This window comes from Mastigoproctus giganteus, chromosome 5 (genome assembly GCF_048544385.1).
Source record: "Mastigoproctus giganteus isolate SK-2022 chromosome 5, ASM4854438v1, whole genome shotgun sequence".
In the NCBI taxonomy this organism is placed as follows: Eukaryota; Metazoa; Arthropoda; class Arachnida; order Uropygi; family Thelyphonidae; genus Mastigoproctus; species Mastigoproctus giganteus.
In genome coordinates, this window is record NC_143579.1 from 173,616,536 (window position 1) to 173,643,949 (window position 27,414).

The window sequence follows — 27,414 nt, forward strand, 5'->3', positions numbered from 1 at the left end:
AAGAAAGCAAGCTTATTCAGCATCAGCCAAAAAAAAAAGAAAAAAAAAGAAAAAAAAAAAAAAAAAAACAACCACTACTCCCATTTCACCCCTCAATTCGTTCGAAATACCTGTCCAGCTGAGCCTTAAATTTGTTTAGGCTATCAACTTCAACAACAAGCGATGGAAGTCTATTCCACAAACCAACTGCCCGCTGGCTAAAGGCGAATTTCCGCACATCTATCCGACATCCGTCCTTCCTCAATTTGAATTTATGCCCTCTCGGGTGATTATTCTGAGCAAGAGGAAGAATTCCATCAGCATTGAGCATGCTCAAGCCATTCAAAGCCTTGTACACCTCTATCAGATCACCTCGGCGATGCCTAGTCTCCAGGCTCTGTAATTTGCAAAACTTAAGCCTTTCTTCGTAAGAGCAACCCTTTGTTCCATTCACTAATCTTGTTGCCCTTCTCTGTACTCGTTCCAGCAGCTCTACATCCTTCTTGAAATGAGGCCTCCAGACCTGTATACAGTACTCAAGGTGTGGCCTGACCAATGCCTTATACAAGGGAATAATCACATCCCTGTCCCTGCTAGAAAAATTCCTGTATATCATTGACAAGACACCATGAGCTACTCTTGCAGCTCGTCTGCACTGCTCAGAGAACTTCATATCTGCCTGCACAATTACCCCCAGGTCCTTTTCATTCTCTACCACTGTCAGCGTAGTACCACAGAGTTGATACGTTGATCTGGGGTTACTGTTTCCCATATGTAGTACTTTACATTTGTCAATGTTAAACTTCATTTGCCACCTCTCAGCCCATTTGCTCAACCTTTCCAGATCCTGTTGCAGCAGCATAGTATCAGTAGTGTCCTTAACAACCCTGCCAACCTTTGTATCGTCTGCAAACTTGGACATTAAGCCTGATACACCATCATCAATATCATTTATAAATACAGAAAACAACAATGGACCCAACACTGAACCCTGAGGAACTCCACTAATAACATTAGTCCACGTTGAGCAGTGTCCATTGATTACCACTCTCTGTCTTCTGCCACTCAACCATCCCTTTATCCATAGCAGCAATTTGCCTCGAATGCCACACTTCTCCAATTTGTGCAGCAGTCTTCCATGCGCAACAGTATCAAAAGCCTTTCTAAGATCCAAATATATAATATCAAAGTTATTCCCTGCATCCAGTTCTTTTGTGACTACATCATAGTATCCAATCAAATTGGTCAGACAAGACCTGCCCTTAACAAACCCATGCTGTGTCTGAGCTATAACTGAATTCTTGTCCAGATGATCCTGCAGTGCTTCTTTAACCAGTGCCTCCATTAATTTTCCTGGAACCGAAGTTAAACTAACAGGTCTATAATTACTTGTGTCAGCCTTTGATCCTCCTTTGTGAATTGGGGTTACATTTGCACATCTCCAGTCCATGGGTACCTCCCCTGAGTCCAAAGAAGCTCTCATAATTATGGCTAGGGGTTTGCTTACTTCCTTTGCTGCCTCCTTTAATATAACTGGATAGATCCCATCCACCCCGGGTGCCTTTTTTATGTTTATCCTCAACAATTTCTCCTCCACTTTCCTCTCAGTTATTAGAAAATCATCTAGCTCACTGCCAATGTTTACTTCACCTACGACATTCCCCTTCCTGAATAACTCCTCATGTGTGAATGTAGATGCAAAATACTCGTTTAGATTGTTAGCCACCTGAGCTGGATCCTCAACTGTTGAACCATCAACATCCAGTGGACCAATCTGATTCATCCCTTTCCTTCTTGAGTTTAAATAGGTAAAGAACTCTTTTCTGTTTTTCTTTGCATCCTTTGCCAAGGATTTCTCATAATCTGCCTTTGCCTGCCTAATCTCCTTTGTGACTTGGTTACAGACCAACTTATATCTATCATAGGCTTCCACGTCACCCATTAATTTGTATGTATCCCATGCATTTTTCTTCTCTGCCATATGTCTCATTAGTTCATCTGACAACCATTTAGGCCTGAACCTTGAACAATATTTCTTGGTTGGTATGTAAAGCCTGGTAGCTTCCAAGATTAGTTCCTTGAATGCTTCCCATTTTGAATTTGCTGTTGGTAACATCATCAGTTGGTCCCACTGTATAGAATTTAAATACTGTCTCAGACCAGCATAGTCTCCTTTACGAAAGCAAAAACCCTTCCCTTTACCTCTGATGGTAGTTACCTCCTTGAGTAAATCCCACTTCAGCACACTGTGATCACTGCCACCCAGTGGTTCATTTATCTGCAGATTCCTAATGCATGAAGAATCACTACTGATAATCAGATCAAGAGTATTACTCCCTCTAGTTGCCTCCCGAACATGCTGGTGTAGAAAACAATCATCCAATAAATCCACAAAAGCCTTGCTAGTGTGTGAGTGACCAACCCACAAATTCCAGTCAATATCTGGGAAATTAAAATCCCCCATTATAAGACTCTCTGATTTACTGGCCCACTCTATTTCCCTGTACAGTATCTTATTATACTCATCAGAGTCATTAGGCCTATAGCACACTCCTACTCTCAATTTTGATTTACCTATGCTTATGTCACACCAAACTGACTCAACACTGCACTGTCCAGCGATGTCAACTGGCTTCACTTCCTTGGATTTTATGTGTTTTTTAACTAATAGCATAACCCCTCCTCCCTTCCTATCCTGTCTATCCTTTCTGTAGACGTTGTACTCCCCAAATTCCAGTTCTGCATTCCTTATATCTGTGTGACACCACGTCTCTGATATCCCAACAATATCTGCCTTTGATGTTTTGAGTAATACCTCAAATTCATCAAATTTATTTACTAAACTCCTAGCATTAGTGTACACGCAAGTATACATGCACCTGTTTCTATTCTTAGCTACCCTAACACAACCCATGTGTTTTCTTGTACCGCAATGACTTCCAGCAGTCTCTGAAATATCCTGCATCTTGTTTTTCAGGCTTCTGCTCATTCCAATAGAAGCAGTGCAAGAATCTCTTTCACCTCTGCCCGTGGCTACTGTTAATCCATTAGTCTTTGTCTCCCCCCAAGCTAGCAGTTTTCCGACCCACCTAACACTGCCTCGATAGCATCAGCATATAACATGCAACTCGAGGCTTTTGCCCTAAAATGTGACATAATTCAAATTACTACACACCATCAGGCATCTCTCATATTGTGGGGTTATACTTCGCAACTGCCTTGCCGTCACTGCAACACCAGCGTGCCTGCCCACCGACTGAAGAGGAGCCAATCAGCTCTGAAATGGTGCTGTCTGGGTGGTGGCATCCACTGAGAATAAGTAACAATAGTCTTCTCCTATGGTGAAGAGTAACTTATTCGAGGTAGTGCAAAATCGTGGCAACTCATGAAGGTATTCACAATATGAGATATACATAATGATGCCAATCTTATAACTGTTTTTAGTAGTTAGCTGCAAGCAGATCTGATGCATTTGCACTAACTTGTAAGCATGTTAACTCACCATGCAACTTGAGGCCTTTTGCCCTAAAATGCGATGTAACTCTGATATAAGCAACTGATAATGATAGTCATTTCACATGAAAAAAGCAGCGCTGTTCTCAGTTGTAAGATAGATCACCATGAGATTGAACCCTAGCTTATCATTTATTTATTGATAATTTATTTAATTTAGCCTTAAACATTATGGTGATTCAAAATAAGAATAAATTAATATTCAAAAACCATTTATATGCAAAATTTCAAAATTCCACAAAGAAGCTTTCTTCATAGTATCCGCCATTGTCAGAAACTTACTTCCTGTAACCTATGTGTATTTAGAAAGCTCACTGCCCCAAGCCCACATATGTTTGGGAAAACTCTCACTTGTTGAAAGGGTTAGTCAGTGAAGCCCTGATTTGCATAGCATGTTATAATTTCTACCAGGAAAAGGTTTTCCTGATCTCCCATAAATAGAAAGGCGAAAAATGTTTTAACTTGCTAGTTAGTTTGACATTCAGCTTAGCCCTTTCATTGTGAGATAATTAATTTATTGAGACTACACTATTATATCACATGATAGATTTAAGTAATTTATTATTCAAATGCTACAATTGAACAACTGGATGCCAAACACTTAAAACAATTCTGGCTATGTTTCAGGAACTTAGTGTTTTGCATCTTCAGGCCTAGGTAATTAGAATATTAATTTGAGGTACAAATTTCTAAAGTTTTACAATACTAGTTTTTTTACAATTCTTACAAAATATTTTACAATTTTGTAATACAGATAATTCTTTATGGGTAAATTTGATAACAATTTGACACTATTATGAGTATTAATTACAATATTTTTACAATATATATAATAATTACAATATTTATAATATTTGGTTACAATGACAATTAATATATCTTAATTAATTAATATAGCTTATCTGGAAATCCTTTGACTTACTCACCTAAATTATTGTTAAGTTGGAAGAACTTACTTGTTTATGTGATCTTGGTGTTACAGAATAATTCTTTATGGTAAATTTGATAACATCGGGCAATATTAAGAGTATTAATTACAATATTTGGTTACCAAGGGCAGTTGATATATCATAAGTACTAATTAATTAATATAGCTTATCTGGAAATCCTTAGAATTACTCTCCTAAATCATTTATGTTGGAAGAGCTTATCTGTTAGCATTATTGTTAGCATTAGTAGAGGCATTTGATGCAAGAAAGCAAGCTTATGCAGCATCAGCCAAAAAAAAAAAAGAAAAAACCCACTTCCACTTCACCCCTCTGTTCGTTCAAAATACCTGTCCAGCTGAGCCTTAAACTTATTTAGGCTATCAACCTCCACTACAAGGGATGGAAGTCTGTTCCACCAACCAACCACCGCTGGCTAAAGGCAAATTTCCGCACGTCTATCCTACATCTGTCTTTCCTCAATTTGAATTTATGCCCTCTCAGGTGATTTTTCTGAGCTAGAGGAAGAATCCCATCAGCATTGAGCATGCTCAAACCATTCAAGGCTTTATACACCTCTATCAGATCACCTCGCTGGTGCCTAGTCTCCAGACACTAATTTGCAAAACTTAAGCCTTTCTTCGTAAGAGCACCCCTTTGTTCCATTCACTAATCTTGTTGCCCTTCTCTGTACTCGTTCCAGCAGCTCTACATCCTTCTTGAAATGAGGCCTCCAGACCTGTATACAGTACTCTAGGTGTGGCCTTATCGGTTTTTTTGATCCTGGTGTGGAGTTTTATGAGAAGTACGTGGAATGGTTTGAGATATATATATATATATATATATATATATATATAGGTTAGGGTTGATTTTGGTGTAGCCATTGGGCAGCCAATGGAGATGGTTCCTGGGCACAGGAACCATCTCTATTATATTATATCAACTCTATTATATTATGTTATGAGGATTGACCATGAGTTGTACCGGTGGCATGGCTAAAGTAGGAGAGTAAATCTATGGATTTAGTTGTTTTGGGGGTGTTAGAATTTTCTTTTCTTATGATTTTCTTCAAGATTTCTGCTTGAAATAGATTGTAATAAGCACTGTGGAAGGTGATTTCTTGTTTATTGCTGAGCATTTTATGAAGTTGACTTCTTTAAATGTTCCTCTGGAGTATGATGAATCTGTCGAAAGTACAATGGCATTGGTGAAGCCCTATGTACTTCTGCAGGAAAGAACATGGGCAGCTGTTTTGGATTTGTGGTTTCTGCTGTGTTGGGTGTTCTTCCTCTATCTAAATTAATGGTACATTTATTCAAAATTCATTTATTTATTCATTTATTTATTTATTCATTAATTCATTTATTTATTCTTTTATTTATTTATTTATTCATTCATTTATTTATTCTTTTATTTATTTATTTATTTATTTATTGAAAATGTACTGTACAATTAGGTAATATTTTTGGGTGGGGACCTTGCTGGAACCCATCATCAGCCAATACTTGTCTGTACTAAAGGATAGAAAAACAAATTGTTACTATTAATTATTTTATGCATTACTGCAAATATCCAGTTATCTATAATTTAAGTTTTTATACAAATAAAGTAAAAGTAATAAGATACTGACTTACCTGTTAACAGCCTGCTGTCTTGTCGAATGACTGTCTCCTTCCTTCAGTCATTCAGTCAAGGGGTGCTGTTAACAGCTTATTTATACCTATGTTGAGTGTGGGAGCTGAATGTTGACATCTTATTAATTGTCCAGTGGTAGGTTGCCAGGTTACTTATCTTGGAGCCCAATGCTTCTTGTTGTTCAAATGTGCTTTGGGGCTGATTCTATGAAGAGTGATGGTGGGGAGGGGAAGGGTTGACTGTCTTTCTTATATGGAGCTTTCTTTTTTGTTTTTTGAGTTCTTCTACTGTCCTTTTAAGGATCTTGAAATATTGTTTTGGTTACCAAGGGGGGATGTAGCTGTCTAGGACTTTCAGGAGACATGTCTGCGTCATTCAGAGGTATTATTGTGAAAACAGGGTCAACGTCCAAAGATACAAGGATGTTGTTTGTGTTAATTTGCACATTTTTTAGTCTGGAGATTAAATCTTGTCTGTTTTTCAAGTTGCCTGGTTACCAGGGATTATTTGGGAGAGGAGTTGTACAAGTCATTTAGAAATCATTTTGTCCAGAATGAAATATGCTGCTAATTATTTATCTGGCTGGGCCTAGCCAGACTAATTATTATTACATATCTCCTGAAGTCCTAGATAGTCATATTTGCCTTAGTAACCCAAGGCCTTTGCCAGTCTCAGTGGTATTAAAGCTCATTGATCTGTTGGTAAGAAAAGTCTTTTAAAAAGTCCTACTTCCAAACCTCAGGCCTAAGAATGGACAATGCCATTTCCCCATTCATAATGGAAATATTCATGGCCCACTTAGAAAATGAATTTCTAGACAAACAGCCTCTCAAACCTCTGAAGTAGATACAGAGTTGATATAATTGCCATCTGAGACTGTGGGACAGAATAATTGAACAAATTTTACAATGCCCTCAACAACTTCCACCAGAATATAAAATTCAAAATGAAAATTGAAAGAAAGACAGCCTACCTTTTCTGGATATCTTACTTACCAGAAAACCCACAGAAATACAAATGGAAGTCAAAAAGAAACCAACGAATACAGGAATCATTCTGAATTATAAATTGTACCATCCCCGTTCTACAAATATCAAAGTATTAGTAGAGGCAAATGATGCAAAAAAAGAAGCTTATAGAGCAGGGGTGGCCAGCTAGAGTACCTTTAGGAGGTGCAATAGTGGAAGGCATATTGGAAAGAGCTATATGATAAAATGTGTACGTATGTCTCCACAAGCCGATGACTCCATCTGTTATGCATAGCATTTCTATGATAAAACACTTTAGACATGTGTGGTTCAATCGGTTTTTTAGAGAGGACAAGTTAATTTTTGTGAACATTATTAGTTTCTTTTTAAGTGAGACCCTTTAAAAGTTATTATGCTATCTGGAAAATGTAAATATGAAGAGAATAGAGAATTTAAGGCAGAGTGGGAAGAGGAGTTTGTTTTTGTGGAGAGAAACGGTGAACCAATGTGTCTTTTGTGTCAAGTAGCATTGTCACAGTTCAAGGCCAGTAATCTTAAGTGGCATTACAAAACAATTTGGTTCTTTCACTTAACAATTTGCTGCTGGTTCTGTGTTAAGGTGAACTGAAATACTGTCTTTAAAAGAAAAATTTAGTAGTCAAACCAAGGTTGTCAATGTTTATTAAAGAGGCAGATGTAACAGAGGCGGGATTTATTTTGGCCTTCAATATCACTTGCGTAAAGTGTGCATACAGTGGAAAGACGAATTTCTGTAATCAGCACTGACATCATAAATAACTTGCAACATGAATTAAAGAATTGTTCAGCATTGAGTCTGGCCTTGGATGAATCTATAAACATTGAAGATAAACCACAACTAGCCATATTTGTTCATTTTGTAACAAATAATCTAGATGTGAAAGAACTATTAGATCTGATTGCTTTGAAAGACTCAACTCTAGCTTCAAACATAAAAGGAGCTCTTGATATTGTGCTTGGCAAAACTTCTGTACCAATTAAGAAGATAGTGTTGCAACTGATGGCACCCTGGCTATGAGAGGTGTCAATAAAGGGCTTGTGGGACTTTTAACTGCTGACACATTTTTCCCAATTTTATTCCTGCCCATTGCATTATTCATAAGGAACACCTAGCAGCTAAATATTTTAAATATGAACATGTTATGGAGGTAGTTCTGAAAATTGTTAACTGCATACACTCAAGCACCAAAACACTTAGACAGTTCAAAGCCTTCATGGAAGAAATAGACAACGATCAGCTTCCATTTGAAGTATCACGGTCCTGTTTAATAAGATGGCTCTCTGTAAGCAATGTTGTAACAAAATTCTCTCACATGATGGAGCCAATGAAACAATTTGTCAAAGAAAAAGGGAAATCTTTCCCCCAACTTGAGGATGCCCAGTGGTTGTAAAAGATATGGCATTTTTCACAGATGTTGTTCAGCATTTACAATCATTAAATGTATCCCTGCAAGGACAAGGAAAACTTATTTCTGATCTAGCATAGAGCGTGTTCAACTTCCACAACAAACTGAAACACTTTGAGAAGGACCTGGTTTCCAAAACTTTAATTAATTTCACACGTTTCAGTAAAACTTTGCAAACTCTACCTGGATTTGAAATAATAACTAGAGATTATGCATGTAAATTACACAGACTGGCAGAAGGAATTAATGATAGATTTTGTGATTTAAGAGTGCTTAAACCTATTTAAGCACTCTTAAATTACCGTTTTCATTTTTGAAAAATCCTTTTCTTGTTGACATTATGAAGAATGGCTGTTCCGTCTCACCACCAATTGCTGGGGATACAGCAGTTGTAAAGTTGGAGCTGCTGGAGCTCCAAGAAGATGAAGGATTTAAACAACTAAAAGGGAGTGGCTGCTTGACTACTGAGTTTTGGAAGCAGGTTCTGGAACAAAAATATCCTAAAACAAGAGTATGCACAGAGATTAATCTCTGTTTTCAGTACAACATATACTTGTGAGTCTTACACTTAAATTTATTAAAAATAAGTATTGGTCTGTTTTGATTGAGCATTTAAATGAGTTTGTACATACTGCCTCAACAAGTCAACCAAACTTTCAGCAGCTAACTGCTAAGATGGACAATACCCATAAAGCATCAACAAGCAAACCTAATATGTAAATATCTTCTGTGAAGTATTGTCTTCACAGAATTAGAATATCTTCTGTGGCAGTATTGTGAGAATTACAATACGCTACCAATCATAAATACTTCCTTGTCATTTCGGTAGATTTTGCTGGGGCATTTGACTCCCTCTGGTGGCCAAGAGTCCTCGGCAGACTCTGGAAGGCAAAACTACCAGCTAATTTGTACAATTGTATAAAAACTTATCTTGCAAACAGAACAGTAACCGTCAGTGCTCCGTACTGCTCATCACACAACCAGTCTATAGAGGATGCCCACAAGGCTCAGTACTTGGCCCACTTCTCTGGAACGTAGTGCTCAACAGCTTTCTAAACCTCGACCTTGGTGATGTGAGATCACAGGCCTACGAGGATGACCTGATCCTGATTCTGGTGGCAGACTCAAGAACTCAACTAGAGATCTCTGCAAACTGTGCTATAAATATACTACAAGACTGGGCCACCCAAAACCACTTAAAAATATCCCCAACAAAAACCTGCTCCATCCTACTTAAAGGTTCTCTCAATATCAGAAGGCCTCCCCAGATAAAGATTCAGGAAACAACAATTAAGCTTTCCACCAAACTTAAATATCTTGGTATTCTGCTAGATAAAAATCTGTCATTCACACCCCATCTTTACCTACCTCCGAAGCAAAATCAAAAAATACTTTGCACTAATAGCTAGAGTCACTCGCCGTGACTGTGGGCTTAAAAAGAGGACCTTAGCCCTCTTCTATAAGGCAGTCTTCTTACCACCAATAACATATGCATCAGGAGTCTGGTTCCACAAGGCGGTAACAGCAGTAAACAAAAGGAAGCTAGAGACCATTCAATGTTCAATTCTACCCAAAATCTCGAGAGCCTACTGTACTGTGAGCACCCACACCCTACAGGTCCTCTTAGCCGCTCTCCCCCCAGACCCGGAGATCATCCACTGTGGGTTGCTTTATGAACTATCCAAGGCAGAGAAATCACCTGCCTAGACTACACAACTGATCCGGCGAATGATCGTAAACTCAAGAAAAAAACGCCTCCTCACCCACCTACAGCAGGCCTGGCAAACCTGCTGGTCGACTTTGACAAAAGGGGAAGTCACCCGAAGATTCATACCGGATAATCAACTAGTGTTTCCCAAAAGTCCAAACTGGTTTTCACTGGGACTGCTGACATCCTACCTACTCACGGGACATGGCGCAATAAGAGCAAAACTCTCCAGTTTCGGTTTGAGTGACACCCCTCTCTGCCACTGTGGACAGCCAGAGATGTGGGAGCATCTCATGCACCACTGCCAACTATATGAAGACCTCCGCTGCCTCTTAATAACCAGAATATGTTTTTTGCCAGTAAACCAAGAATAATATCTCTTGGAGAGCAAAGACAATTATAAAGCCTTAACGCAGTTTGTGCAGGATCTTTTTACTAGAAGAAGGACATACCCATAACCGTAGCAGGAATTTCCTACAAGCCAACCACTCGTCATCCAGAATAAAGATCCTTAGGCTTAGATGCCTCAACCAAACAAAAACCTAACAGCTACAATCTGAAGAACAGCTAATCGTTAACTTAACCTGTAACTGAGCACTGGATTAAACTGGAGCCATTATCTGGACTTGACCACTCATACGGACGGGACAACATGTCCCAGGAATGGCATAGGAAGACCCGACAGAGACATTGTGCAGTTTGCTGCCGAAACATCATTAGGCGATCTGAACCGGGTACCCTCACCCGTTCACTTTCCATCCCTTCCCTTGGGAGGGGGATGGTTACTCTGTACCCTCCCCCCCTGCCACCCCCTATCTTCACCTGGTGAGGCATGGGCCTGCCCCACCTACTTTTGGTATTATCTTCTCTATTGACCCCATATTTCTGTCTTTCACCCCCCAGTCTTCAGTCTCCCTTCCCTCTCTAGCTATCTCGCGACTAGCGTTTGACCTTCTTCAAAACTACACAAGCTCCACACTCAAAAAAAAAAAAAAAACTTTTTTTTAACTCTATCCCACATAACTTGTATCTTTTTCGGCCTGACCCAATTTCTAGCATTTCTCCCCCCCCCTTCCTTTTAATAGGTCCTAGCCACTGAAATCTCAGGAAATTAGGTGGCAGGATCTGCCAGAGTAAATAGTAAATCTCTAAAATACCTGCGTACCTGGTCTGCCTACACGAGCTATAGTGTGGGAAACAGTGGGTCCTGTTAGGGACCCAATGTCTAAAAGACCAGATGAACAATGGTACAAAACATTACACACCACAATATCCATACACTTTTAAACCTCTGGCCTCTGCAGTGTTCTGTACCACACCACAATGTATACTATGCAGAGATGGGGGAAACCCCTGGTGCCATCAGACCCTAAACACACTATACTCAACTCAACCATTAAACTCAACTGCCTTTTCTCAGCCCATTGGCTTAATTTTTCTAGATTTAGTTGCAGTGACTTGCCTTGGTTATTGTCATTAACCTTTTTATCATCGGAAACTTAGACTTTAAGCCCGATACACCTTCATCAGTATAATTAGTAAATATTGAAAAAAATCAATGGGCGCAGCACTGAACTCTGGGGGACTCCACTAATAACATTAGTCCACAAAGAGCAGTGCTCATTGATAACTGCCCTCTGTCTTCTCCCACTTAACCATCCCTTTGTCTTTAGTGTATGTAATAATCCAAGAATATGATATCAGAATTTTCCATCTAGTTTCTTTGTTACTGCATCATAGTATCCAATCAGATTAATCAGACAAGATCACCTCTTAACAAATCCATGCTGTGACTAAGTAAGACCACGAGACCATAGGATCATCACATTTTATTAACAGTCAAACTATCACTGTAAAAGTTGTTGTTGAAATACCTTTTCATGTATGAAGTTTCACCTAGACTAAACTAAAATAGCATGGTGTAGCAATACAGTAAACCCCCCCTCCTATTCGCAGGGGTTACGTTCCTGAGAAATGCCGCGAATACTGAAAACGTGAATACTGAGTTATGGCTCCCATAGTAATAAAGGGGTTCCGTTCCAAAGTATGAAATATATAAGAAAAACTAGTCTAAATTTTTGTCTATGTATGTATTATATGTACCTTCATAATATGACTATGTACATAGACAGTACGTAGTGAAATGCAAGCATATGGCATCGAAATGAAAATAAGAAACAATTTAACATTAAATGTAATATTTATTAGAAATTTCAAACAAATCTTTCAAACCAGCGCCTTTGCTAGCTAAAAAACTTATCCTGCCAGTGCTATCACCAGTTTCGTAAAGTGTTGATAAAGGAGTTTTGCCTTTTCACGAATGAAGAGTGAACTTAACGTAATTTTATTTTGAGTTCGGTCTTCTATCCACAGATTTAAAGCTTTTTCCACTTTTTCTAATTTAGCATCACGAGTTATAGATCAAATTTTTGAAGCAATTAGTGCGTTTTCACGGACACTACGGCGGATTTTTTCTTCCGGTTTTTTGATGGATCGTACCGTTGACTCATTGATTTTATGTTTTGCCACTTTCACCATTAGAAATTTTGTCTAATAACTCAATTTTATTCGCTAATGTCATCACCTTCTTTGATATTTTTACATTTCCCTCGTTATTCGTAACCATATTATTGTACGGGTTAGAAAGAACTTGTCCACAATAAAGTCACTTCCTTCCGTTAACATACTCGAAAAAAAAGTCTGTTTTACACTGCAAAACGGTAGATTTATCACTTTTGTAAGCATATCAATTTATAAATTGATAAATTTATTCAATTTATAAGCATATACATTAGAAGCAAACAACGAAACCTTCCATGACAAGTGCATAACACATACTGAATAGCGAGAAACATCCACGCCGCGATTGTCACCCCTCTCCCCCCACCCACTGAGTGCTGTTTTGACCGGGAAAGATAATTTTAGCCATGCCCATGTTTTTTTATGGCGGAAAATGTTCACGGCGCTTTAAAATTCACATTTTTTTTTAGGTTTCATATTTATTAAATCAGCAACCGCGAATACAGATATTGCGAATAGCGGGGGTTTACTGTATATAGTAGTGACTCCTACACATGCCCGCATAGATGTGTAGAAATATGCACCTGTGCATGTATTCCCAAACCACAGGGTGATTTGAATCGCAAATGTTTGTCACAAAGTAAATAAATGCAAAAAACTGTATAAAAATTAGCTAATTTTATCAAAATTTTACAAAAAGTCAAATCGATTGCTTTGGCAGTTTTGGGTATAGAGTTAAAATTTAAAAGAAAAATGTGTGAAAAATTATTTGCAATTGTGTGTGCTCTAACTTAATGAAAAGTTAGGAAATGTCATGGACTCACACTTCTGTAGTTAAGAGCTGCAAAACTCCAGCAATTTAAAGTAGGCAAATGGTAAAATTGATTGTTGCAGTGGTTCTAATGTTAGTAGAATGAAAAAGAACACGAGTCATCTTTTTTTTTTTTTACTTTTGGAAGAAAAGAAAGCTGACTTGCTTTTTTTTTTTTTTTTTTTTATTCTACTCAAATCGAGCCTTCAGATTTTTGACAGGAAGGTCATCATTTTGCACCTTGTTTGTGCACAAACAAGGTACAAAATGATGCACAGAACAAAACAAATACGACACTCAAACGTAATGTGACTGGCGGACACAGGCACACATCTAAACTCTGAATTACTGTAATTTGAAGTAAACATTACGCATGACTGGACTGCGTAGCGCTTCGAACTAGAATGGCGATCACATCAGTATCAGTGTTGCTAACTGTAGTCAGTTGAAAAATGCTAAGCCACAATGCAAAAATAGCCAAAATCCTATATTAAAAAAAAAAAAAAAAAAAAGACGATTCCCTACACCCCTTTCATCTCCAGAGGGTTCAGTTACTGCTCCGCCAAGATCATCCTGCACGTGTGGCTTTTGCGCAGTGGTTTCTCTCTCCAAGAAAGTGTTCAAGACTTGAATTTTCCAGCCTATGTTTTGGTCATGGATGAGGCTTATTTCACTCGGGAAGGCTTATTCAGTGAACACAATGCCCATGTGTGGGCTCATGACAACCCATACCGTGTGCGCCCCCATGCGGCACAACATTGCTTTGCAATAAATGTGTGGCCAGGTATGGTTGGTGACTACTTAGTCGGCCCATACCTGTTACCATCCCGCACGAACTCCGCTAAATATCGGATCTTTCTTGAACAAGTTCTACCAGCGTTACTTGACGATGTTCCAGCAAATGTGAGATGCAACATTTGGTTTCAACATGATAGGGCGCCTGCCCATTATGGAAGGTGTGTTCGTGACCATTTGCACAGGCATTTTGGGCGTCGATGGATTGGCCGTGGTGGACCTCTGTTGCCTGGCCCCACGCTCACCTGATTTATCAAGCCTTGATTTCTTTCTGTGGGGGACCCTCAAATCTGTTGTGTATGAATCGCCCGTGGAGACGGAACTGGATCTCGTGGCGAGACTTGTCTGCACTGCTGCTACTGTCAAAGAAACTCCAGGTGTGTTCGACTGTGTCTGCCAATTCATGCTGCGTCGGTGTCAAGCATGCATCGCGTCTCATGGTGGAACCTTCAAGCATCTGTTGTAACATCATGAAATGCATCCATCTCATACTCCATTGTTAATATTATGTCAAATAAATGTTTGCCACTAATTACTGTCTTGTGTCATTTCTGCTTCTTGTGCCTCTGCTACTACTTTCCTGTGACGTTTCCGGTTATGGGTTCCTATGCGATTCACATTCCTTTAGATGTTACCTATCTCCCCTAGGGTGCCTCCGTAGCCAGGTGGGAAGTAGCAGCAGTGCGTAGCACATGCTTCTTGATTAGACCGGGGTTCAAGCCCATCACCACCAAATACGGAGGATGCGGAAAGGTCAGGGAATGACCACCGCATATCCCGGAGCAATATGGCCTTAGTTGCTAATGCTCCTAAAAACCAAATAACAAACAAACCTCCCCTAAACGTTTGTACCAATATTTTTGAGACACCCTGTATATCTAGAAAATGGCATCGATGTAAATTAACCAATTTTTACTTTTTTTGAATTTCTCTGAATGTGAAACATGCTATTGGGGCTTGCTGCTTGGTTCCCTAATTTATCAACTACATAAGTGCAGAAATTCATTAAGTGAAATTCTGTTGTATATTGCAAATAAAATATATACCTTGAAATGAAATGAAACTTGAAAGTGAAATGAGAAAACCTGAAATGAAATGAAATTCTGTTGTGTAGTGGAAATGAAATGTATATCGTCTCCATCTTACAAAGGGTTGGACCAGAAGTTTGTTAATATTGGCTGTTCAAAACTTTATTTTTCCATAGACATTCAAGTTTTGAATATATGGGAAAATATGTATGTTCCTGTAGAAACAATCTAACCATAATTTACAGAAATATGTGCAAGAAATGTAAACTTAATTTTAAAAATTAAATTAATAAAAAAATTTGTAAATCGATGATTATTCATTAAAAAAATCTGAGTGTGGCTGCACCTGTTGCAAATATCTAATGCTAGCTTTTATCCAAGGGTTAGTCAACTGTGTAGACTTCCTTTATCATTTGGGTCCAAATACTTGTGTTTTGCATCTAGGTCTGACAGAAAATAGAATTTACAAGGTATTTTTTTGCCCATCTCAGTTATCTACAGAAGGTATTTCTTTATCCTGTACTTAGTGAAGGAAGTGTTTTTAAACCAAAGCCATTACTATAGCTATTGTCTTTTACTACTTTTTATCCTATTATATGATAAGTAAAACTTTTTGCTGTTTTTTTTATAGGTGATTTTGAAGTCTCCACAGTACCTCACAGTAGTAGTCATATTACTGACATAACGTTAGTCAGTTTACAGTCACTCAGCCAATCTCATATGCATCATTCATCTTGTTTACCGAAATGGCAATCCACATGAGATTGTTTTTGGTTTAGATCAGTTTTAAAGCCATTGATAAATACATGAACGCAGTTAAGCAATGGTTTCTAGGTGAATTCTAGAAACCATTGCTGGAATTACTAATGAGTGCCTTTTTATGACACTGAGATTGCGCAAAAGTTTTCTTAGACTAGTTTTTGACATTAACAGAAGTGAAAACTCTCTGTTTTAACAGAGGATAAGGATAAGTTGGATTATATTATCAATCAAATGCTGAAATCTGCCCAAATTGCTCACAAAATTGCCACAGTTGTTACTGGTCTGTCCAAGTTTATAAAGCTGTCAAGAAGGATTTGAAGTTGCATCATTACAAAGTGACAGCTTGTCCAAAACAGGTTTACTTACTGTGCACTGTTTCAGAATTTTATTGAGCAACACAGAGAGGATGTTTTGAATGTAATATTTTATGTAGACGAGACTTGGTTCCACTCTCTGACTACATAAGCTAACAAATTTGCAACTGTGGTGTTTCGACAGTCTTCGCAATTTAAATACTAAGATTATACTTTATAGAACATTTAATAAAACTCTGTAGTTTTACATTCTATAAACCTAGCTGTTCAGTTTAATTTCAGCTGGATAATATTTATTGCTCTTTTCCTGTATACATTTTTGTTTGTTTTTTTGCCTGTTCTCTCTCTAATACGTATTCACAAGTGACACCATGTTCACGAGTCTTACATAACAATATCTGCAAGGCGTGTGGCTGTCTAAAGCTTATACTGCATGAAACTATCATTTATTCTATGAATTTCTTTTTTTCATATAATTTGTATGGAAAAAAGAAATACTAACTGCCAAATTTCAAGTCCAATATTAATGAAATTTGGACGGGCTCAACAAATCTCCCTAAAAGAACTAAATATAAAATTTCATGAAAATCGATTCACTGGGAGTTGATTTGTTTTATGCAGATGGATGGATTCTGTGGTGATTTCAAAATGATGTAGTCTTCATAGACTCCATCATTTTGCAAGGACTTTTGGTCCACATTTTTATAACATTATGCTTCCCAACTTCTTTTGGGAAATAGCAATATCTAAAGTTTTTGAAAAGGCAATCCAGAAACCATTAATGAATTGAAAACAGTGACTGCAGCTTATCTGCAATCAATTTTGGCTGAAACATTATGTAAAGTATTTTACAGAAAAATCAGAGCGGGTGCTGAAGCACTTGCTCTGAAAAGACTACATCTGAAATCACCACAGAATCATTCATCCAACCAACCAACCAACCGACCGACCAACCAAATCAACTCCCAATGGATCGATTTTCATGAAATTTTAGTGTTGTTTCCCATTGTGGAAACACTTGCAGTACTTCCTCTAAAGTATACTTCTACCACTGAAAGACTACATTTGCCCTATATAATATGGCACATTATGGATAAATGTGATGTAGCACATGATGTAATGAATTTTTGGATGATAATTATCCAAATGATATGATAATATGATATGATATTAGGTTAAAAATATATATTGTTCATTAATGATAGCATTTTTCTTTCAGTGTTGGATATTTGGCTGGAAAGTTCTTACGCACATTGCGAGATAATCAAAAAGAACTGAGAATCACCGATAAGGAGATTTTGTGTGTTGAGATAGCAGGTTTATGTCATGATTTAGGGCATGGGCCATTTTCGCATGTATGGGAAACGTTCATGCAGAACTGTAGCCAAAAAGGCAAAAATATATGGAAGGTAATTGTTTTTAACTATTGTTATGTGAGAGAAAGTATTGTCAGGGAAGGAAAGAAAGAAAGGACATTCTCACTCTCTTTCTTTCTTTCTAAAGTTATTCGTTTTTGAAATTGAGGATTAAATATATTTTCAACTGACAAAGCTCTTGTTCAGCTGGATAAGAGGCTTTCTCTTTATATTATTATTCTAGGAAAATATTCTGCAGTTTAGTCAGTAAAAATTAAGGCATATACATTTGCCTGTCCAGTTTCACTTTGGGGATGGATTTGGCAGGGTGCAGGGAGCCTGCTGAGTGAAATGGGTAATGCAAAATCTCTGTCAGATATCTCTCCCTTATATCCATGTAACTGGTATTCAAAGTTTAAGCAACACTTCATTGCATTTAATGGATACATGGAAGAGAGGCAAAACAAATGTTTAAATTCATTGAATCCCCTCTATAACAAAGTGCCTAAACACCTCAAGAATTTTGCTATAGATAAATTTCACTATAGAGGAACTAGCTATTTCTTGCATAATGTAATCTCAGAGATCAGTCAAAATGACTATATGATTGGGAGCACTTAACACAGATTGTACATTTGCTAATTTTGGAAGTTTTATTAAAATTTTATTTTTGTAACTGTCAAATAATATCAAATAAAATATATTTTTTTAAATTTCAAACATATTGAGTCTACAAACTGTATTTTTAAATGAAGTTGAAAAGTGAAATCACTGTTGGTGGTTTTATTTTAAAACACACTGTGTTCAAGAACACATGATAAAAACATAATTACCCCAGTGGAAGTGAAAAACTTCAACAATTTCTCCTCCACTTTCCTTTCAGTTATTATTATAAAATTACTTAGCTGCCTTTTAGAATTTGATAAATTCTGGCCTCCACTTCTCTTAAGATTCTTCATGTATGAATGTAGATGCAAAATACACATTGTTTGTCAGCTACCTGAGCAGGATCATCAACAGTCAAACCATCAATATCAAGTGTGTCAATCTGATTCATTCCTTTCCTTTTAGAGTTTAGATAAGTAAAGATGTCTCGTAATCAGCTTTTGCTTGCTTAACCTCCTTTGTGACTTCAATAAAGACTAGCTAGCTTATATCTATCATAGACTTTGGTGTCATCTGATAATTTATATGCATCCCATACAATTTTATTCTCTTCCATGACTCTCATCAGATCAGCTGACATCCATTTAGGCCTAAAACTTAAACAGTATTTCTTAGTTCGTATGAAAAGCCTAATAGCTTTCAAGATTATGTCCTTGAATGCTTTCCATTTAGAATTTGCTGTAGGTAACATCATCAATTGGTCCCACTGTATAGAATTTAAAAACTGTTTGAGACCACCATAGTTACCTTTTTAAGAATGCAAAAGCCTTACCCTTTATTCCCGATGGTAGTTATATCTTTAAGTAAATTTGACATCAGTACACTGTGATCACTGCCACCTAGTGGTTCCTTTATCTGCAGAATGTGAATAGTCACTGCTGATAATCAGATCAAGAGTATTGCTCCCTTTGGTTGCCTCTTGAACATGCTGCTGTAGAAAACAAATCCAATAAATCCACAAAAGCCTTGCTAGTGTGCGAGTGACCAAACCACAAATTCCAGTCAATATATGGAAAGTTAGAATCACCCATTATAAGAAATTCTGATTTACTGGCACACTAAATTTTCTCTGTGCAGTTGTTCATTGTGCTCATCAGAGTCATTCCACCTATAGTACACTCCTGTTCTCATTTTTGCTTTCCCAGTGCTTATGTCAAACCAAACTATCTCAACATTGCGCTGTCCACCCATGTCAGCTGGATGCACTGTCTTAGATTTTATGTTTTTCTTAACTAACAACATAACTCCTCCCTTCCTATCCTGTTTATCCTTTCTGTGCCCATTTTACTCCCCAAATTCCAATTCTGCCTTCATCTGTGTGACATCATGTCTCTGTTATCCCAACAATATCCGCTTTCAGTGTCTTGATCAGCAATCGAATTCATCAAATTTATTTACTATACACCCAACAGTGGTGTACATGCAAGTTTAAATGCACCTAAAGGATATTTTTGCCTAGACTGCAAAGGTGTTTATTGAAATGTCGGTTAGCAATTTGCATAATGTTTATCTGTGTAGGTATAAAATGATCATCTTCTCGGGTAGATGAATTAGCATCATTTTAATTATATTTCATATTGTGATTACCTCCACAATGAGTTGCCTTGGTATTGCACTACCTCGAATACGCAAGTGGCCTGTCACTATTGCAACACCAGAGTACCTGCCTACCCACCGACTGAAGAGAGGTCACATAGCCTTGAAACAGTGCCGTCTGGGTAGTGGTATCCACCAAGTATAAGTAACAATAGTCTTCTCCGTTGGTGAAGCATTACTTATTTGAGGTAGTGCAATACCATGGAAACTCGTTTAGAGGTATTCACAATATGAGATATAATTAATGATGCCAATTCATCTACCTGGGTAGATGGTCATTTTATATCTACACGTATAAAAATGATGCAAATTGCATTGACCCATTATGTCAGTATACATTCATCTGCTCTTATTCTTTGTTACTCTAACACAGCCCACATATTTACTTGTTCCATGATGACTCCCAGCAGTTTTTGAAATCCCCAGCACCTTGCTTTCCAGGTTGCTGCTCATTCCAATAGAAGCAGTGCAAGAATCACTTTCAGCTCTGCCTGTGGCTAATGTTAATCTTTTAGTCTGTGAATCCCTCCCCAAACTAGCAGTTTTCTGACCCACCTAACACTGCCTCGATAGCATGAGTAAATATTCTTCCACCCTCTCTATTTAAGTGTATCCCATCCCTGTAGAAGCAGTCTCTCCTGTTAACAAGCGCAGACCATGCTGCGAAAAATTCTACCCCACGAGCCTTGACCAATCTCTCCAGGGCCCAATCCAAATTGATTGACAGGGCTCTCGATATGTACTTTCTCCTATTGTGTCTGGGCAGCATTGCAGGCACTTTCACTTTTAACCCTAACTTGTGACTTTTTTTCAACGCTGACCTGTTCTTGTTAAGTAAGTCTGCAGATCTCCTACTCTTAATGTCATTAGTGCTAATGTTTACAAAAGTATCACCTTTTGTACTCTTAAAAGATTATATCTACTCTATAAAGTCATTACCTTTTGTCCCTGGCAGACATACCATGGTCCTATTCCACCTATCCTTTTTGCACAATATATTTCCCGTTTTCCTGATAGTAGAGTCACCGATAATAATTAGCTCCTGTGGTACCAGTGCTTTCTGCCTAGAAGATTGCCGCTGTGTGGTCTGATGCCCAAGAGTGAGCTCTGGCATTGATTTGGCCAGCTGAGAGTTTGATGGGCCCCTCCCATTTTGATTTCTTCAAGGACATCTACTCTACTCTGCAAACTCTCATAAATGCCTCAATGCTGAGTTTTGTCTACTTTTTTTGAGACTTTCTGCATCTAGTGCACAAAGACATCTTCCTTGGCTAGATCTTGTTACAAAGAAATCAGCAAACATTTTACAAGTTGCACATTGTTTAGACTGGACTGTGATGCATTGGAGAATCGCCCCCCTTCATTTCTCCCCCGAGCCATAGCACTCCTGCTACTTTGTGCCTATTGGTTTGCTGTTCTACTCTGGGGCATGATTTCCATTTAAATACAATTTAATTGATTAACAATGAAAATTAATAAGATTAATAAATGTTTTTGGTTAATTGATAATACTATACTAAGCCAATAGATTCCTAAATGCAGTGATACGCATTACACTGTCCAGTTTTACTTTGTCTTATGCTATCAAGTGCAAGATATAAGTTATGTTATACCATAACAATTGCAATGTTAAATTAGTTATATCTTTGTTAAAAAGTAAAAATTCCTTAGATTAACACAAAAAAGAAATATGCCGAACAAGTGATATGAACCTTCAAGCTATTTATTTATCAAAATTAAAACCCTCTGTTCTTCTGCACTGCTCGTTACGAGCAACGACATTCTTGCCAAAAACTGATACATTAGTGATACAAATAGTAAGTTGTAAATTACAAATTTTTTTTTTTTTTTTTTTTTATGTAAACCCCAAACACGAGAGGTATTAGAACCTATAGTACTTAGTACCGTGCTTGGGTTCGAGGTTGGGAAGACGAAAGAAGATATTTGTTGACAGTGGACTTTAACTTCCGTGGACTGTAATTTTCAGGAAATACGTATAAAGGAAGGTTGTTCCAGAAAACTGCAGTCGAATAAATAAACGAGGAAGATGAAAAGTTGGTTCTGTGAGTTTGAAGTTGGACAGTAAATGGATGTTGGCTGTTTGCGGCACGTGTTCGGACTGTTTTGAAAGAGAGATCGGGAATTATAGAAGCCAATTCAGAAGAACAGTGCCCATGGAAGTATCTGTAGAAGAGGCATGCAGCAGAAACAGTACGTCTCATAGACGTACTGTTTCTGCTGCATAAACAGTACGTCTATGAGATAGCGAGTGGAGAGACTCTGTTAGAGATGAATCATTAATTAACCTAACTGCCCTCTTCTGAATGGAATCAAGAAGCCTGAGAGAGGTTTTGGGGGCACCACCCCAGATGTGGGAACAATATTCCATGGTAGAACTGATTTGCGATTTATACATAGTGAGCAGCATTTCGGAAGAAAAGTAACACCGAGAGCGAAAGAGAAAACCTAGTTTTTTAGATGCAGAGGAAGCAATATTTGTAATGTGCTTGTGCCAAGAGAGATATATCATTTTGCCTAGAAATCGGAGTGTCACTAAAGATAAGCATAGGAGCAGAAGAATTCTTTTTGCGAGATATAAGTCAAGACTGAGTTTTAGAAGGGTTGAAATCAACTAAGTTGTCTTTGTCCCACTGGAGAATTACCTGAAGATCAGCATTTAAGGAATTGGTAGCAGATTTTCAAGAAGTTGAAGCTGATTGAGCAGGCCAAGGTTTCTCAAAATGGAAAGTTGAATGCAGTGTGCTATCATCGGCAAAACTATGAATAGGATTTCCAGTCAATGGAAGAAGGTCATTAATATACAAGAGTAAAAGAGTGGGGGAAAGAACTGAACCTTGGGGGACACTGGCATTAGTTGAGAAGTTAGAAGACAGAGAGCCATCTACCATCACCCTCAGTGAGCGATCAGAGAGAAAACTGGATAACCAATTACTAAAAACAGTTGGCAAACCATAAGATGGAAGCTTGTTTAGAAGACCTTTATGCCAGACACGATTGAAAGCCTTTGAGATGTCAAGAGCAACTACTTGTGTTTCACCGAACCTTTCCATTGAATTAGTCCATAAATGGGTAACATAAGCCAGAATATCATCAGTGGATCGACACTGACGGAATCCATACTGGCGATCGTTGATCAGACGGAAGGTTTCTAGGTAGTTTAAGAGTTGGCGGTTAATTGATTTCTCCATTACTTTAGAAAGAGTAGAAGTAATTGCAATGGGACGATAATTGGATGGGAGGGAATTGTCACCCTTTTTAGGAACTGGTTGGATATGAGCAAATTTCCAAGCAGAAGGAAAACCACCTTTGGCATAAGAAAGTGAAAAAAGGCGGCAAAGAATAGGAGTAAATTCAGGAGCACAGGTTTTGAGAACAAGTGGAGAAATACCATCGGGACCTGGAGCTTTCTTGGCATCAAGATTCGTTAAAATCCTTTTGACGGAAGACCACAGAAGGCATTGAATGGAGCGTTTTGGGAATGGTGGGAGATGTTTTACCAAGGTCATTAATACATGAATTGGAAGAAAAATGGGATGCTAGCAGGTCAGCTTTATCCTTGGCTGAAGTAACAACAGAACCATCTGGTTTGGACAGAGGTGAGAGCAGAGATGGGCAAAAGTTGCGGCCAATAGCTTTGGCAAGAGACCAGAATGCTCGGCTACCATTAGGGAAAGAAGCAAGTTTTCTACTCTTAGCCTGTTCAAACTCCAGTTTGGACTGATTAATAACTGTTTTACAATTGTTGCAAGCTTTGGTGTAGGCAGAAAATGAAACTGAAGAATTAGAAAAAAGCCAATTACGATATGCAACATTCTTCTCTTGAACAGCCTTAGCACATTTATCAGAAAACCAAGGTTTAGATAAAGGATGAGATTTTAAAGTGGAGTGTGGATTAAAGGATTCCATTCCTACAAGAATAATTTCACTGACACGATCTGAGCAGACGTTGACATCAGAAGTTTTGAAACAGTAATCTAACCAAGGAAAAGAAATCTCACAGGTCATCCCATTTTGCATTCTTGTAATGCCAAAAAACACGAGGTTGGGAATACCCTTGAGATAAAGGCTCCATTGGAGAAGAGACAATCACCAAGTTGTGATCTGAAGTGCCTAAAGGACCACTCATCTTCGACTGTGTACTTAGAAGGGTTGTTTGTGAGAAAAAGATCAAGTGTGTTGGCTGTATGATTAGGATTGTCCGATATTCTTGTAGGTAAATGAACAATCTGTACAAGTCATTAGTAATTGCAAAAGCCTCAGCATGTCGACCAGTTGGGTCGCTGTGACTAGAAAACGGAAGCCAGCTAGAGTTGTGAACATTAAAATCACCTCACTCTTAGGAAAGTTGGACTGGAGAAAGTCAAGTTGCAAAGAGAGGAAGTTTTTTTTTTTTTTTTTGTTAGTTGTTGGCGCATAGGCTTCTGTGGCCATATTGCGCTTCCCAAGGTTTTGTATTTTCAACTCTGATCCAATCCCGAGGCAGGATTTGAACCCGCGACCTTTGGGTTGCCAGGCAGCCACTTTACCCACCTGGCTAGCCCAGTTGGCAAGAGAGTAAGTCAAAGAGCTCCAAGTGATTAGTGGATTTGGGAGAATGGTAGAGACAACAGATGAATTTGACATAATGAGGTAGAGAGATTTTAAACCAGAGAAGATCAAAGAGAGGAGATTTCAAATTGCCAAGTCTCTGACAGGGAATATCAGAACGGACATATGCACAAGTATCACCTTTGAGGCGAAAGGAATCATACAGTGAATAATTTGGGCAACTGAGATGAGCAGTATTTGAATCAACTGATAACTGAGATTCTGTCAGAAGAAGTACACAGGCTTTGGCAGACTGCAAGTGGAAATGGACATTGTTGAGATTAGAATTGAGACCACGTATATTTGTGAAATGAATTAGGAAGTCCTTGGGAGGTTTAGATCTTTTTGCAGATAAGCTTGCTCTATTAGTTTGACAATTCATGGTGTATTCAATAGTAAGAAAAAGTGGGTGGGCCATGCTGTATAAGTGAAGAAATTTTTGGATATGGTGTACGCATGGTAAGAATATACCCAGATCCTTGACATAACGTGGCCTCGACAATGCTCCCCGCATACACACTACTCAGACTCCCTCCAGTCACTATCTGACAGAGTTGAGGTAGCAAGATTATACACTAGCTGATCTGGAAGCCTCCTAAATAGTTACCAATAGGTTCGGTCCTGTGTACTAATTAGCAGCTGGCCTGTGAACACCGTTTTAGAGCTGTACCCCCGAAATGTAAGGAATATTGGATCTCGCCATGATGTTCAACATAATCTCAAAAGTCATCAATCATACTGCACGATGGATGAGATAGGGAAGGGTTGACCGGAACTTAACTCTAGAGACTAAACATGGGTTCCATCACTTCAAGCCTCCAATAAGCAAAGTGGTGGTATTGCACCAGTTGATGAGTGTCATCTACCACCTAGTACTGCCTGGTAACATAGAGGGGCGGCATTCCTCCATGTTGTGTGGGTGCCACACCTCGACCCCTGCTTACGTTGGTTCACACCTGGGTGGTCTCCCACCATGTACTTGTGCATGGAGGTTATACCCAGGATTACTAACAGTCTCACCATTGTGAAGGTGCAAGCAGAGGATTTGGCTGTCACAGACCATCCGGACTTCGCTGAAATTGGGTCCACTTGACTTGAGTGTCACCCGAATATCAGTTCCATCAGCATTTTAGACTCCCAGGTAGCAAGTACAGCTTGTCTGACATATCTGAGAGAATATCTGTGACAACCTCAAGGACCTCTTTTTAAATACAATTTAATTGATTAACAATGAAAATTAATAAGATTAATAAATGTTTTTGGTTAATTGATAATATTACACTAAGCTAATAGATTCCTAAATGCAGTGATACGTATTACACTATCCAGTTTTACTTTGTCTTATGCTATCAAGTGCAGGATACAAGTTTTACTATACCATAACAATTGCAATGTTAAATTAGTTATATCTTTGCTAAAAAAGTAAAAATTCCTTAGATTAACACAAAAAAGAAATATGTCCAACAAGTGATATGAACCTTCAAGCTGCTAGCTTGAATTGCTAGCTTAATTTAAAAATAAGCTAATGAACATGACTGAGACTAATTAAACTATTTGTAATGCGCAATTTAATATGTTAATTAATGAAAAAGATATAAAAATTTCCAAAAAAATTAATCTGTTTCCATGAACACAAAATTCTGCTTCCTGGCACTTGTAATTGGCTACAATTGTGACAATACTGTGTTAACCCTGGTTGCAGTGTCTGTGGCAGATATCTCCCCAGATAAAAATTCAATTCATAAATTCTATAATTTTTACTCTGTCTACAGAGCTGAAACTGAGTATAGCTGGAACCAGAACTGTTTTCTTGAATTTTCCCATTTAAAATTTCAGAAGTTTCTATTGATTTTTATGCAATCGACAAAAATGTGACATCAAGTGTGCATATTTTTAGGTCTTTTTCAGTTATTTTTTTACCCCCGCCCCAACTAGTCTAGGTCTTATGAAACGTGGTACTCCATTCGTTTTATTTTTTCAGCGAGCGTGCGCTGTGTTTGCGAAATCCTTATACCTTGGCGTGGGAACGCTTTCCTGCATGGCGTCAGAGTTCTCCGTACTTATTGAGAAGGCAAAGAAAAAAAAAAAAGGATCTGCAACATTTGATTTTGAAAAAGAAAAAAGACCGTATTAAGGAAATTCATTGTTGGAAACCACACTGGAAATCGAAAAAACTAGTGTAAAACCGATCAAATGCGCATTTGATAAAAAAAAAAAAAAAAAAAAAAAGTTTGATTTATTAGAATTGCTTTTAGGGAACAACATCGGAACAGCAGTTTCCTGGACGTATATTTGATCTTCTACTGAAATTTCAAGAAAATATTTCTATTGAAAGCAGCGTTATAAACTTTGAAAACCGATGTGCAAAAGAAGAAGAAAAAAATCATTCTCCACGAATAATGGATTGTTTCTTGAAATGTGTATTCTTCACAATTTTCTAACAATACGATACAAAGCTAATTACGGCTAATGCAGCTAATGGGCTGTTCAAAAAGTATTGTTAGAAAATATTTCAATATTTCCTTGGTATGCTTTGATGTTATCACAAAGGGAGAAATTCTTTTTTAGTACACAAGCCAAATAAATTCACCTTCTATGGTCATATGCTGTTCTGAGCTGCATAAAAAGATATACCCCACTGAAAAATAGATTTACTCCCTATCTCTTCTTTTGTTTTACTATAGGAAGGTTATTTTACAAAATTAAGCCCGTGACTGCAAAATGTGCTGTTTCTTGTATTCTCTCTATCTTGGGAACTCCTCTGATCGTGTGTTCGTCCCAGAGT

The 27,414-nt window shown here is 38.0% G+C and overlaps 1 protein-coding gene across 1 annotated transcript in view; it reads left to right on the top strand.

Moving 5' to 3' along the window:
• Positions 1-27,414, top strand: part of LOC150085854 (deoxynucleoside triphosphate triphosphohydrolase SAMHD1-like) — a 207,060-nt gene that overhangs the window by 21,014 nt on the left and 158,632 nt on the right. The window contains exon 3 of the mRNA XM_090374716.1: positions 17,624-17,813. Within this exon, the coding sequence (XP_090230842.1) occupies positions 17,624-17,813 (190 nt within the window). The remainder of the gene's footprint in view (positions 1-17,623; positions 17,814-27,414) is intronic.